Source organism: Podarcis raffonei, chromosome 2 (assembly GCF_027172205.1).
Source record: "Podarcis raffonei isolate rPodRaf1 chromosome 2, rPodRaf1.pri, whole genome shotgun sequence".
Taxonomy (NCBI): Eukaryota; Metazoa; Chordata; class Lepidosauria; order Squamata; family Lacertidae; genus Podarcis; species Podarcis raffonei.
Genome location: NC_070603.1, coordinates 4,665,759 through 4,680,110, shown reverse-complemented (window position 1 = coordinate 4,680,110; position 14,352 = coordinate 4,665,759). Strand labels below are relative to the sequence as shown.

Here is a 14,352-nt window from a genome sequence, read left to right as displayed (position 1 = left end):
AGTGTGGCAGAATTTGCATTGGTGGTTGATGTAAACATGGAGTTTGGGCCAGAGGCATGAGCTCCAGGTGCAAAACGGAAGCATCCTAGCTGACTGGTAGAGCATCTGCTTTGCATGCAGAAGGTCCCAGGTTCTGGGCCTGACATCTCTTGGGAAGGCTGAGAATGTTCTCAGTCTGAGCTTGTTTGGAGGTTCTAGCAGGGGAGCGCCGCTATCGTATACCCTTGACCGAAGAACGGTACACTCCTTCTATCTGGGATGGTCGTCCTCTTCCACCGAGCGCGCAGCTTCGGGAGGGACGCACATGGAGCGGTGAGGGAGGAAGGGGACACCCGCCTAGCCAGCCAGATCAGCCGAATCAACCCTGGCGATCAATGGGGTGACAGATGTCGCAGCCAGATCGCCCTCACATTTTTGGACAATGTTTCCAGAATATTGATTGGAAAGAGTACTAACTTTTTTCTTTTAGCAGAGATAAGTACAGGGGCTGAGGCCTACATGGGAGCCCTGTTTTCTGCCATGAAAGACACCCCTGATCCTTTATGATTATGTAAATAGTATCACCAATGTGCATGTTGCTTCACAGAGTATAAGAGAACCGGTCCCTGCCCCAGGGATCTTAGTCTAAAATTCAAGAGAGGAGAAGACAAGAAGGGCAATGGAGGCGGGGGAAATTGTGATTCTAATTCTGAATTCTAAATCTGCGAGAATTTTGGTGCTGAGGGAAAGTCCATGGGTTCCTTTTGCCATCTTTTCATTATTACTTCATAGCTCATATTTATCCCTGCACTGCAGGGGGTTGGACTAGATGACCACTGAGATCCCTTCCAACTGTACAATTCTATAAGCTATTTCTGTGAAGAAGGGCAATGGGGTCAAAGTGAAGCTCAGAAAAATCATTGTGTGAAACCACGATGTGTCTTGCTGCTTGGGACATGCTCTTTAAAAGGCCAAGGATAGAAGGGAATGGGCAGTGCCAAGTAGCCAGGGCTGAAGGGGAGAAAATGTGGGTCTGCGTCGGACCAGACCAACAGTACTTGCAAGACTTCTGCCGATGTCAGTGGAAGACAACCTTCCTACCTCTCTAGGAGGGAGAGAGGCACTCACACGTCTCCCCGCTTCTTTCTCCAGTGTCTGAAACCACCCTGCTTGCTTAGTTTTTCTTTTGCACTCAAAAGACTGTGCATTCATTATGCAAGCAATACTTCCAGCTGCCTTAGGGAGGTGGCAAGCAGGGCCATGACATTGGTTCTGCTGAGGGACCTGAACACCTTCCATCCCAGCTGGTCATTTAAAGCAGGTTTGGAGAATCTGGGCCAGGCTTGAATGCAGTCCTCCTGGTCTCTCTATCTGGCGCTTGGAAGCACACAAGCAGCCCAGCCATATCTCCCCTCCCCAGGCCACCCCCTCCCTAACCCTGCTTGGAACCCTCTTTGACTGTTTTCCCCTGACTAGAATCTGCCAAGGAACTCTGATAATGCCTCTGGCGTATCTGGGTGGAGGAAACAGGGGTGTGTGGAGAAATTAGCCTACTGCACAGAGATAAGATGCACATTAGTTGTTCTGCTCCCCATCTCAATTATGAACTCTCCTATTTAAAAACTGAGGGCTGGCTTTGCTTCCCTGCCCCTTGCTCTTCCCTACCCATTCCTTTTTCCTTATTTTAGGTTGTAAGCCTGCAGGAAGGGACTACCTTGTTTTCATTGACTGTACATAAACTGCTCTTTGAGCTTTTTCAGCTGAAGAGTCAGGTAAAGATTAAATAAACAGATAAAAGAATACCAGTCCAGATTATGTGTCCATACAGCCCACGTTGTCTCTCCTGGCTAGCGATTGCTCTCCAGGGTCTCAGGCAGAGAGGTCTCCAACATCCCCTGATATCTGCCAGGGAGTTAACCTGGGGCATTCTGCATGCAAACTATGTCCTCTATCCCTGAATTATGGTCCCGCCCTAAGTAAAGAGGTAGCAAAATTTTCTAGGCACCGGCTAGAAGCAAACAGCCTTGTGAGCTTTGAGGCAACCCAGTCACCAGACCCAGCTACTGGGCACCTGGATTTTTTGTACCCCCCATGTATAAAAGCTCAGGGCCACAGTAACTGTGTGGACAGAAGCGTGTGGTGTGTCCCCACACAGGTTTGGTTTTTACCCCAAATCTAGCTGGATTAGTGGAAGGGAGTTTAACCTACAGGCCATTTTCCTGATCCAAGTGCGACCTGTGCTGCTTCTCTTGCTGTGGAGAACAGAAATCCAGTATATACAGAATGCAAAACAGCTGGTGAGATGGGGGGCTGATTTTGATCAGGAAAACTGTCTGAGAGAAAAGGTTAAGCAACTTTCTGCACCACCGCTGCTCTGATCAGATGCAGAACCACCTGCAACCCCATTAAAGTAAGAACAAAAAAACGCCAAGCCTGGTTTGGCCCTGAGAAATAAAAGATAGCATGATACTAGTTACTAGATGTTGACTGAGGCAAGGCTTGACCAAGGGGAACATTCTCGCTTGCTGTTCACACACAGCGAGGCTGTAATCCCAATGCACTTGTACCGAGGAGTAAGCCACATTTGAAATAGCAGGGCTTGCTTCTGAGCAAACCTGAGCTGCCTACCACTACCCTACAAGAGCTGCTGAGGGTGGAAAGGCTGTGGCCGAGTAACATAGCTCAACGCAAGTGAGCTAAGCCTGGGCTTCAGCCAGAACGTGCTGAACTACAATTCCCATCCTATTGGCCATGCTGACTGGGGCTGATGGGAGTTGCAGTTCCACAACATCTGGAGGGCCACAGGTTTCCCCATCCTCGGGAAGGAGACATATAGCAGACACCTCACTGCCTCCAGGGGTGAGTTCCCCCCCAGTCTTTCCCGCCCTCAGAGGTGGTGTGGCGGGGAAGGCGTTTGCCTCTGTGAAGGGCACCACCCACCTACAGACGCACGGACCTACCTGGGGTGCCGTGTGATCCGAGTGGGGAGGCAGGTGGTTTTGGCTGTGGGGGGCTCCCTGAGATCTGTTCAGAAGACGCCGAGGCCAGCTGGCCAAAGAGGCTGAGGAGCTGGCTGTTGAAGTCCTGGAAGGAGGGCAAAGGGCTGGGGCTGTCGCCGGCGGGGGTCGGGGGCACCGGCGGGAGGCCAGGGGCGGCCAGTGAGCTCACAGGGGGAGCAAGCAGGCTGAGCTGAGCCGGAGCCCCGGAGCTGGGGGGTCCATTCTTGGCCTCCCCTGCCAGCAGCTGGTCCCGAGGCCGGGGGTGTCGGGTCGGCGTCTCCTCCAGGTGGGTGAGCCCCCCCGCCTGCCCCACCGAGTGGGAGTCCTTGAGCAGGCGCAGGACGGTGGGAGAGCGGCGCTGCCGCCTGGGCGCTCGCCCGCCCACCATGGACAGTAGCAAGCGGCTGGGTAAAGTGCTGGCAGCCAGCTCGTCGGGACGCCCCCTGCTGGCCAGCTGGGCCTTGGCGGCTGCACTCAACAAGCTGCTGGCTGGGAAGGATCCTGGGCCCTGAGGGTGGAGCAGCAGCAGGCTGGGCGGTCCTTTGCCTTCCGGGGCAACTCCTAAGGGCACTGAGGGCAGGTTATTGCTGCTTTGGTTGGTTAAGGCATTGGCTGGGGCCGCTGCGTCCAAGCCGGGGGGCCTGGCGGCTGGGCGGTGTCCAGAGAGGCCCTGCTCCGAGGAAGCTGAGGAGTGCCGAGAGCGCTGCGGGGACGGCTCGGCGCTGCCTGCCGGCGATGAAATGGAGGAGAGGGTGGTGGGGGCGGGTGAGCCTGTGGTGCTGGTCTGAGACCCCAGAGGCACCGGCCGGCTGCTCCAGGGGCCGCCCTCCTGGCTGGACGCCGCCTCATCCGGCGGGGGGAAGAGGAGGCAGCTGGAAGGGTAGGGCCGGGACAGCGTGTCTGGGAGGGCCTTGCTGGGCAGGAAGGGCCCCCCCACAGCACTCAGTTCAGTTGGGAAGGACGGCCGGGTGTTGCCATTGGTGGTGGCAGGCAGGCGGCCTGGGAAGACATCCCCAAAGAGAGTGTTGTGGTGGCGGGGGAAAGTAGAGCTCGGGCTGGACCAGGTGTTGCCATAGCGATCTGAGGGGCACTGCTGGTAGAGTTCAGGGCCCTTCGCCAAGGTGGTGGAGGCTTTGCTGGGAAGCATGTGCTGTGGGCAACTGCTGGGCCCCGGTGTGGTTGGGTGAGGCAGCTGGGTCAAGCTGGGCCCTGGAAACAGATAAAAAGGCAACAGATGCAAAAGGCAATCACTGCAAAAGCAAACTGCATGGGCCTAAGCAAAGTTAATATTTCAGGTTTTTTTAAAAATATATATACTTTGTAAACCACTATCTTTGCATTAACTAATGATGATGGCAATGCAAGTGATGACTCTGGTGGTACTGGATGACGTGGAGCAGATACAGAAGACAAAAGTTACCAGATGAAAAAAAAAAATTAATGTTTAAGATAAAGCTGGTGTCAAATACATTTGGGACGTTCCTAATTCTTCCTTGGGGATGTTGTTCAGCAGTTATATTGGCATTGCCCAAATCTGTGCTGTCTGAAGCACAGTTTTTCTCACTGTTGAGGTACATGTGACTTCATATTACTTGTAGTGTGAAAGGATAAAAGTTATATCCCACTTTAGGAGTATCCACAGTGTTAGTTGTTTTTCTTTTCATGTTTCTTATACTTTAAAGGTAAAGGTAAGGGGACCCCTGACCATTAGATCCAGTCACGGAGGACTCTGGGTGCTCATCCTGCTTTACAGGCTGAGGGAGCCGGCATTTGTCCACAGACAGCTTCCGGGTCATGTGGCCAGCACGACTAAGCTGCTTCTGGCGAACCAGAGCAGCACACGGAAACGCCGTTTACCTTCCCGCCAGAGTGGTACCTATTTATCTACTTGCACTTTGTTGTGCTTTCGAACTGCTAGGTGGGCAGGAGCAGGGACCGAGCAACGGGAGCTCACCCCGTTGCGGGGATTTGAACTGCCGACCTTCTGATCAGTAAGTCCTAGGCTCTGTGGTTTAACCCACAGCGCCACCTGCGTCCCTTCTTTACATAATCTCAATAACCGAACAACAATAAACATAACATACAAATAATTAGAGGGCCATTCCCCTTGTGTCTCTGTAGGGTCGTTCACACATTACACTGAATATTTGTTCAGGGTGTTTGGACATATGTGCAAGTGCTTGTGTGAAAAGAGTGTACACTTGCTGATTTGTACAGCTCAACTGTGGTGGACACAGGTATACAAACTGCACACTCACAGAATATTACACGCAAATAACTTTATGAGTATACAGATCAAATATTTGTGTACACTGGTTGAATTTGATGTGTGAGCACCCATCTAAGCAGGTCTCCTAAATGGAAGAAAGCCCAGAGCAAATGACTCACACTGGGGTTGAATAGGCTGGCTGGCTAAGCCAATTCCCAGTCCTTAGCGCTGGCCAGGTTTACAGTGCTACCGGAAAGAACAGTGAAGGAATATGGCCCCGTGCAGGAGACGACAGTTACCTGGCCCCAGGTGTGGCAGGCTCAGGGGTCCATGGCTCTCCATGCTGCGGTACAGCGTGGCCATAGCCACAATTTTCCGCCGGTGGTTGCACAGCTTGGTCATGTCCTCGTCGCCCTTGCTTCCTTCACTCCCTGTCACCATTGCTGCTGGGTCGAAGTTGAAAACCTAGCCATGACGGGGTGGGAAGAAAATACTTCAAAACAGGAGGGCACCTGAGCAGTCCAGGGGAACGAGGTGATAAAAAGAGACTGCAGTGGGAGTCAGGCCATTTCTTGTGGTCCAAGTTAGAGTCAGTGTGGTGCAGTGGTTAGAGTACTGGACTAAAACCTGGGAGACCAGGGTTCAAATCCCCTCAGCCAGGAAGCTCACTGAGTGACCCTGGGCCAGTCACTGCCTCTCTGCCTGACCTACCTCACAGGGTTGTTGTCAGTGTTTTTTTCTAGAAAAAGAGGTGCCAGAACTCGCCATAAACGCCTCCCTCGTTCTTTTAGAATGGCAATAGTGCCCACCTGATTGGTGCTGGAACCTACCTTAAGAGGCCCAGCATGGCCTAGTGGTCAGGAATGATGGGGATTGTGGTCAATCGGTGCCTGGAGAGCCAAAGGTGCCCCAACCCTGCTTTAAACCCACCCTTCCTCCAAGGAACTCACAGAGGAGCATATATGGTTCTGCCCTCTGCACCACAACCTGGGGGTGGGGAGTTAGGCTGAAATTTTGAATGACCCGAGGATACCCAGTGAGCTTTGTGGTTGAGCAGGGATCTGAGTCCTGCTTTCTCCAGTCCAACCCAGCACACTAATGATGACTGTTACCTTAATGACCCCATAATGCAAACTTGCGCTGATTCTTTCACTAATTCTTCTCCACATACAGTCATCCTTAAAGCAAGAAACTAGAATGGAGGGTCATCCCAATGGGTGGAAAGCAGCTGACATTCAGAGCAAAACAGGCGCCCACAAAGCTCCACCAGCAGAGACTGAATCCTGAAACCTGAATAAACTGTGCAAATCGAATCAATCTGCATACGGTTTGCACAATTAATTCTGTCTGTTAGCCCTGGGGCAGGGGGACAAGCAAAGAGCCACGGAGAACACATAAGCAATGCCCCTCCTCCCAACCCTCTGACCTCTTAGTCATCTCCCCTCTGCCTTCTTTCTCCAAACACCGTTCACATGTTTTCAAACGTGTCTTTGCTTCAAAAAGGACTAGTACCTTGTTCTTTAAAAAAACAAAAGCTGAGATTCTTAGGATGCCAAAGGCAGGCTGATTTCCACTTGTGTGTGGTGTGTTTACTCACAAGGGGAATACAAACAGCTCTGGTTACAACTGTCCCCTATGCAGTAGGTGGCTCTGTCCAGCCACAAAGGAGAAGATGGACTATTGGGTCCTCTAGCTCAGTATTATCTACGCTGGCTGTGGTTCTCCAGGGTGTCAAACAGAAGTCTCTTGGTTCAGCCCTGAGGATGCCAGGGACTGAACTTGGGGCCTTCTGCCTGAAAGGCAGGTGCTCTGCCTACTGAGCTACAGCCCTTTCCCTTCCTGCAAAGGCAACTTCCCTTGAAATGAACAGCAGCAGCACGTGTGCCAGGTGTGTCCTAGTAGGCTCTGGTCACACAGAGTGAATGTCAGCAAAAGGCCTGACTTGGGACTCTGTGTGAAGCTCCCTGGAGCATCCCTATCCCACCCACCCCCCCAGAATCCTCTGCAACATGCAGAGGTTCTTTGGCAAATGACAGCTGACTCGGAACAGGTTTCCCTGAGGTGGAGAGCTGGAAAGCCCCTGCACTGTGAAGAGCTAGGAATGTGCTGTTGGCAGAAGGGAGCCCGGGATGCACTGCCAGCTTCTGCTGCTGCTGAATGACAAGATCTGACCCCAACCAAGCCACACACACACTTTCTGTTCCTTTCCAAAATAGCTACTGGTGCTTAGTGTGGTGAACATGTCCCCGCTCACGGATCTAGCATGCTGCTCTTCAAATTAAAGGGCAGAATTTGGCAGAACTGTAGAGGGTCAGACCTTTTTCTAGCCTGAGGATCACAGAGCTGGAATGCCCAAGCCAAACAGGGCAGCACCCACCTCTACAGCAGAAAACTCTCTGTTGTATGTACTCTCTGCAAGCTGTATTCTGCAGCCTTGAGATGTTGTGCAGATTAAGCCAAATTGCCTTTTTTCTTGTTTTGCCTCATTTAGTCTTCCCATAGGGAGCAGCAAGGAATTATAGGGAACTGGAGCCCCATCCTTAGACCAGTAGAAATATTATCCCACAGCTCCCTTCTCCTGGTTTCTGAGAATCAACCAGGCTCTGCTCTCATACGTTTAAGTGTGCCTTTGCAACAACAAAGGCTAGAAACTTCCTTTAAAAAGGCTGGAAATCTTTAGGAAAGTGAATGCCACATCCAGCACTTCTTTTCAGCACTTGTGCAAAATCGCAGCATCCACACAACACACCCCATATTTAATTCCCTGCAGTCTACCTCCACTGTCAGAGGCAGGATGCTGGGAATAGCACTCAGGTCCTGCTTGTGAGCTTCTCACAGGCTTATGGTTGGTCACTGTGAGGATGTTGCACTAGATGGGCTGGTTTTCTGTATCCAGTTTCTGGGGCTGAATTACAAAGCTGTGGAACGAGAGGTGCCTCCCCAGCCCACGTCTCTGGCCGAATGGGCACTCTGCAGAAAGCACGAACAGTAATGGTGGTAGTGCTGGGCTGGTGGCCCTGTGCAAGTCTAGGGTTCCCAGCAAATGACCAACTCTCCCGTTTTCTGGAACGAGGCCTGGCCACTAGCGGAAGAAGGGCCATGGCTCAGTGGTGAAACAGGTGCTTTGCATGCAAAAGGTCCGAGGTTCAAGCCTTCTCATCTCCAGGTCTAGTTGGCAACGTTCCCTTCTCAGAAAGCTCTGGAGAGCCCCTGCCAATCGGTGCAGAGGACACTGAGCTAGATTGGGCCCATGGGCTGACTCGGTGTAACACACCCTCCAAAATTCCTACTGTGAACCTTTGTTCTCCTTTCGTTATTCTCACTACTTGGGCAAAGGTTGAAAACCTCCAGGCCAGAGTCTACTGCTGGTGGCAAGCACAGTTTTGGTTCTCTCTCCCAAGTTCTGTACCTTATGCATGTTGAGGGGACACTCCAGGCCACACTTGCATGTGCCGTCCGCCAGCAGGTATGCACGAGTCTGCTCCAACGAAGCCAGGCTGGTGCCGCTGGGACTATGGGGGGAGGGGAGAAAGAAAGAAAGAAAGAAAGAAAGAAAGAAAGAAAGAAAGAAAGAAAGAAAAGAAAAGAAAAGAAAAGAAAGAAGTGTCAAGGGACTAGTACACCAGGGGGACGAACAAGAAGCTCACCATCGGCATCCATCCGTCTCCAGAGACAATGGAGTGCACCTCTGAGGGTGAAGTCCAAGTGTTGTGTTAGAAGCACCAAAGGGTGCAAGCCTGGAAGCTGTGTATGGGGCTTCCTGGGCTGCCCAGACGACAAGACAAGCCTCACTGATGTGGTCCAAAGGAAAGCAGAGCAATACATTTGGCACCAGCTTGGCTGCAGGAGTTGCAGGAAGGAGGCGTACAAAGTGCCATCCAACTGTCTTAGGGACTCCACTCTGGATTTGTGTAGGGTGTACTCCTTAGCCTTTTCTTCGCCTGAAGATCTCCCACAAGGCAGAGGAGGTTTAGAATCAGAGTTTCCCTTCTCCTAGATGGGCTGCCTTCCCAGGTGGATGAGCCCCATCTGCCCCATCACCAGATATAATGCCAGGCTTACCTGATATAGCGCACTCCACCCTCTTCCACCATGCGCTGCCAGCCCACGGGCACAGGTGTGACTGCCAGGCGCCCACCTCGATCCACAACAGAGCAATCATCGCCGCCATTCATTGTGCTCCCTCAGCACTTGGGCACCTGAAAAAACCCAGAGGGTCACCAAGATGGCAGGCACAACCACCTTGCCTGGAGAGGGGTGGGGAAGGAAGGAGGGAGGGAGGGAGGGAGGGCATGTAAGCCAGTTGCAAACTTCTCAGGCCAACTCTAAGCTGGGAATGGTGCAGCCTAGTTGCACAGGCCACAAATGGCAAGACCTAATAGAATGGAGCTTACTTTGATCTAGGGACTTTAGCTGTCAGCCACCCTAGAAAATGTGGCATAGGTTTTGTGTAATCACCTCCAAGCCCCCCGACATACACACACACCCCTACCTCCCTGGTGGACATTTTGGAAAAACGAAAACAGATAAACATTGATTCTTTGCTAGCTTGAAAAGCTCTAGAAAAGAACCAAGCTACGCCATCAGCAGAATCACACAGCAGAGTGCTTGCAGGGCTGTACCACTACAGTTTGCATGTGGAGGAATCATTGTACAGAGGGTTTGGAGGGCATTTTTTGCTTCATTTTTAAGCACAGGGGAGCATTAAGAAACCCTCGACTTCCCCTACTACCACTTGCCATCTGAAGTGATACAGTCCCACAGGGACTCTGCTACATGCTTCTTTTCAACACAGAGATCAGCCTTTAGAATGAGGAAAGGAGGTGACAGCAGGGTGTCTGAGGTGAATCGGGGAGTCAGGCGCTGCATTCCCCAAGCCCCCACTGTCTGTCTGTTTCCTCTGCCCCCTCCCAACACTCCCTGGGCAGCTCTGACCTACTAAACTCCACCAGGAGGGAGCCGTGAAACGGCAAACAGCTGGCTGATCCTTTAATCCCAGATCTGCTCTGCCGATGGCTCCTACCTGCTCATGGCTGCAAACCTCACGGCAGGCGGCGTTAAGAGTGGGCACGATCCCTTCAGGCACTCATAGCCCAGCAGTCTCTCTTCTGGGGTCGGGGTGGCGTCCAGTGCAGCAAGCTCACACCCACTCTGTGGCCACGCTAGCCTACACCTGGAATGGAAGGAAGACATTGTTATGCCATCACTAAGGGGGAGAGAGAGAGGAGATTCCCCACAGCCTTCCCCATGGCAGGGATCGTGTGGGCCAAAGGTATTTGCTAAAGACAAAGACAATGCTCAAGACCTGCCTATTTCACTAGGGCCCTTGTCAGGTCAGCAAAACCCCCCATTAAGCTCAGAGTTGAGGCACACTTAATTATTTTGTGCTGCAGAAGGTAGTCAAGCAAAGACTTCACCTGTAAAACATAACACACCCGATCACATCCTGGTCAACTCATTGCTAATCATCCTGGAGTTAAGACAACAACAGCCCACCCACCCCTGGTTTTGAAATCCCAGTTGCTACGGTGGATTAGGATTTCAACTTCACCCACCTTGTAAAGAATGGGAGAATGCGGACACCCTCTTCCCACTCTGACTGCAAGTACAAGAGACTGGTTGAAAGGGTATAAAGGGAAGCGAAGCCATGTGAAACCCTGGAGAATCCATGTGGAGATCCATCTTTGTCCAGCTGACATCCATTCCTCTCTCCAGGCAAAAGCCTTGGTCTACACATTCAGCAGAATGAGATAATAATGTTCCCCAATATAAACATGTCTTTGCAAGTTAAAAGTTGGTACATTTAGCCCAGCTGCCGTGCTAGCTTTCTGCTTGCAGGGAGCTGTTTATGGAGGGGAGCATTCATAAATGTCACCTGCCACCTCAGAGCTTCCCCCACCTTATTCTATGGCACCAGGTCAACATTTCCAGAGAGGGGGTAACTAAAAGGCAGGAGTCGTGCCTACTGATCTGGAAGACTACCTTTACTACATTGGTGAGCCACATTCCTTCATGAGCAACCTTCCAGGGGCTGCTTGTCAGTGGCAGGTGGGGGCAGAGGCAAAAAGTGAGTGGAGCCAGAAGCAAACATGGGCAGAGCAATCAATGCAATTCTTACTTTTGTGCAGCAAACGACATTCCAGACAAACCCCAAAGTTTTCTATGCACCAGGGATAGGGATGCTGTGGTTCTCTAGATGTTGCTGGACTTCAACTCCCATCAGCCCCACCCAACATGGCCAATGGTCATGGATATATACAATGGTTGGGGTACAGCATCATCTTGAGGGCGGCAGGTTCCCCATCCCTGCTGTAGCACATCCACAGAGGCATCTCTCCCTCTTCCATCCAGGCAAGCATTATCACGGCTAAGATACCTTCCAGCCTGGCGAAAGTACTCAAGGGGGGCATGGAGCTACACTGGTGAGGGGCATGGCTTGGGAGAGCCCTGAGGACCAGGAGTGTCTTATTTGGTCTCCAGGTTGGAGGTTCCCCGTGCTCAGTCAAATTGTGCACAGAGTTAAGCTATAGACTTAGTCCCACCTTGTGGGACTGAAAAGGTGTTGTGATGGCCATCAAATTGGAGGGCTTTTAAAAGAGGAGCAAACAAAATCATGGAAGATACTATCACCGGCTATTAGCCATGCTAGCTAGGTTCTTGCTCCACCATCAGAGGCAGATTGCCTCTGAATACCAACAGAGCTGATCCTATGTTTTTATCCCTGCTGTGCTGCAGGATATTCTGCAATGTAGCAGAAAATTACCAGGTGAATAATAATAATAATAATAATAATAATCTATTATTTATACCCCGCCCATCTGGCGGGGTTTCCCCAGCCACTCTGGGCGGCTTCCAACAAAGTATTAAAATACAATAGTCCATCAAACATTAAAAGCTTCCCTAAACACGGCTGCCTTCAGATGTCTTCTAAAAGTCTGGTAGTTGTTTTTCTCTTTGACATCTGGTGGGAGGGCATTCCACAGGGCGGGTGCCACCACCGAGAAGGCCCTCTGCTTGGTTCCCTGTAACTTGGCTTCTTGCAGCGCGGGAACCGCCAGAAGGCCCTCGGAGCTGGACCTCAGTGTCCAGGCAGAACGATGGGGGTGGAGACGCACCTTCAGGTGAAGCTTTAGCCCATACTGCAGCCTCACACCAAGAAGCTTCAGCTGTTGATTTTCAACTCTCAGTAAAGGAAAAGAGTGGCTACCTGAATGGGTGCTAAAGTCCACAATGGGACAAGTTTTTCTGCAGAGATGCGCAGATGTCATACAGCTGGTGTTCAGGTACAAAAGGTCAGAGAGCGTAAGAGGACAGCAGCCTTACAAGTCAGTTCAAAACAGTTAGTGCCCCACAAAATGCCTGCAGGTTACTAGCCCATCTGCTCACACAAACTTGTACTACAGTTTACAGACCATCTTCACCTGCTTTCATAAAGCTTCTCTGACTGGTTCCCTAGAGGCAATTCTTACACACCCCAGACAGTCAGGAAAATTGTTATTTTGAAACTGGGAAATCTAAGCCCATTAAGACAGCTCTGGATTAGAGAGTAGGCTGTACAACAGGTCAAATACCACCTCAGAGCAGTCTTAAAACCCTAATGGCAAATAGAAATCAACATTAGGGTTGCCAACAGGAAAACCAACAACAGCATTGCCTGTTTTAGTGCCTTTAAAAGCTGCTTGATATGCAGAAATCAGAAGAAAGAGCAGAGCAACCATGGATCAGTTTAAAAGCTGACAACCATAGTCACCTCGAACAGCTCCATCTGAACATGTCAAACTCAGAAATCCAGGAAAAACATACCAGAAAGGGTTAATAATAGAGGCAGTAGCATGCCAACAACTGGCTCCATCTCCTGCCACTCATTGGTAGAGCCAGATGTGGGTGGGGTTAAGCCACTATAAAAATTAAGCCTCCTGCCTCAAGCCAACTAGTTATGGGAAGGCTAGTGGAGGGGAGAAGGTAGAATGCTAGCCTGCCCAACTGAGGAATCATCCTAGGAAGTTGAAACCGTAGGAGAGGTGAAACATTTCTCCCTTTCAGAGAGTTGTATGGTATTTACCTTGCAACTTCTGAGAAAGCAGGGAGTGAACTTTTATCTCAAAAACACCAAAGAGGGGAAACTGGAATGATAGCAAAACACCCTCCTTCTTTAATTAAGCAGGATTTGTCTTTTGTGACGGACAGATGCCAACATTATTTGTAGCCGCCGTTGAGACTAGGTGCAGCATAGAGGGAAACCTGCATTCTGCACCCAGGAAATCTCGCTGTGGGAGGAACTGTTGGGAAGAAACAGCCAGATCCTCAAATGACAGTGCACTGGAAAATGCTTAGCCTCTCTTGGTTCTGCTCCTTGGGGATCCAGAGGTGGAATGTATAAAAATCATGTAAGGGCCTCACAGCAGAAGCCTATTCTGACCTGTGGCGAGAGAATGGGAAAGTGAATATTATGCTACTGGCACAGGGTAACCCTGGCTGTTTGATATGCTTCATTGTCTAGCTATGTGATCTGGCTCTTCTAAAATGGCATGTATTTCCAGTTCAATGGCATGTGGAGAAAAGGGTAGGCCTCTCATGTATTGTATCGCTGGTATTCTGATTATTGAAACACAAGGCCAGGTCTGATTATATTCTGCAAGGTGTTGGATATTCTGTTTTTACCATTTTCAACAAATGCACATCTAGAATTTGCCCCAAACCACGACACAGACCAGAAACAGAGAAGACTCAAACACAGCTCTTTTGTGGCATACACTTCAAACCTAAAGCCCTGAGATACCTTGAGGAATGAAGCAGCATAAACTAGAGACAATAAGCCTTTGCTATTAATTGCCACTGCCTGGATCCATGCAAGCCAGTCCCCTTCAGCAGGAACCAACTGCTATCCAAATGTCCCATTTGGACATTTTACATGCTCTGGGTACCCAGAAGTTTCCCAGTTAGATGAAGAACAAGCAGGACAACAACATGACAGAACTTGTAAAAATATTGGCAGCAGTCCACCTTGAACTGTGAGCAGCCAAGGGCAGTTGTGTCATTTGGAGGGAAAGACCCTAGACTTGGAGGGGTCCCACGTCCTACTCTGCCTGGGACTTGCCACAGTGACCACAAGAAAACATATTCACCTCTTATTTCAGTCTGAATTATTCAGGAAGCTGCAGTCTC

The 14,352-nt window shown here is 50.6% G+C and overlaps 1 protein-coding gene across 1 annotated transcript in view; it reads right to left on the bottom strand.

Moving 5' to 3' along the window:
• Positions 1-14,352, bottom strand: part of MBD6 (methyl-CpG binding domain protein 6) — a 28,472-nt gene that overhangs the window by 13,072 nt on the left and 1,048 nt on the right. Inside the window, exons 2-6 of the mRNA XM_053370744.1 lie at positions 10,211-10,360; positions 9,250-9,386; positions 8,597-8,699; positions 5,487-5,652; positions 2,940-4,187 (exon numbers count right to left, since the gene is read on the bottom strand). Coding sequence (XP_053226719.1) covers positions 2,940-4,187; positions 5,487-5,652; positions 8,597-8,699; positions 9,250-9,362 — 1,630 coding nt within the window. The 5' untranslated portion in view covers positions 9,363-9,386; positions 10,211-10,360. The remainder of the gene's footprint in view (positions 1-2,939; positions 4,188-5,486; positions 5,653-8,596; positions 8,700-9,249; positions 9,387-10,210; positions 10,361-14,352) is intronic.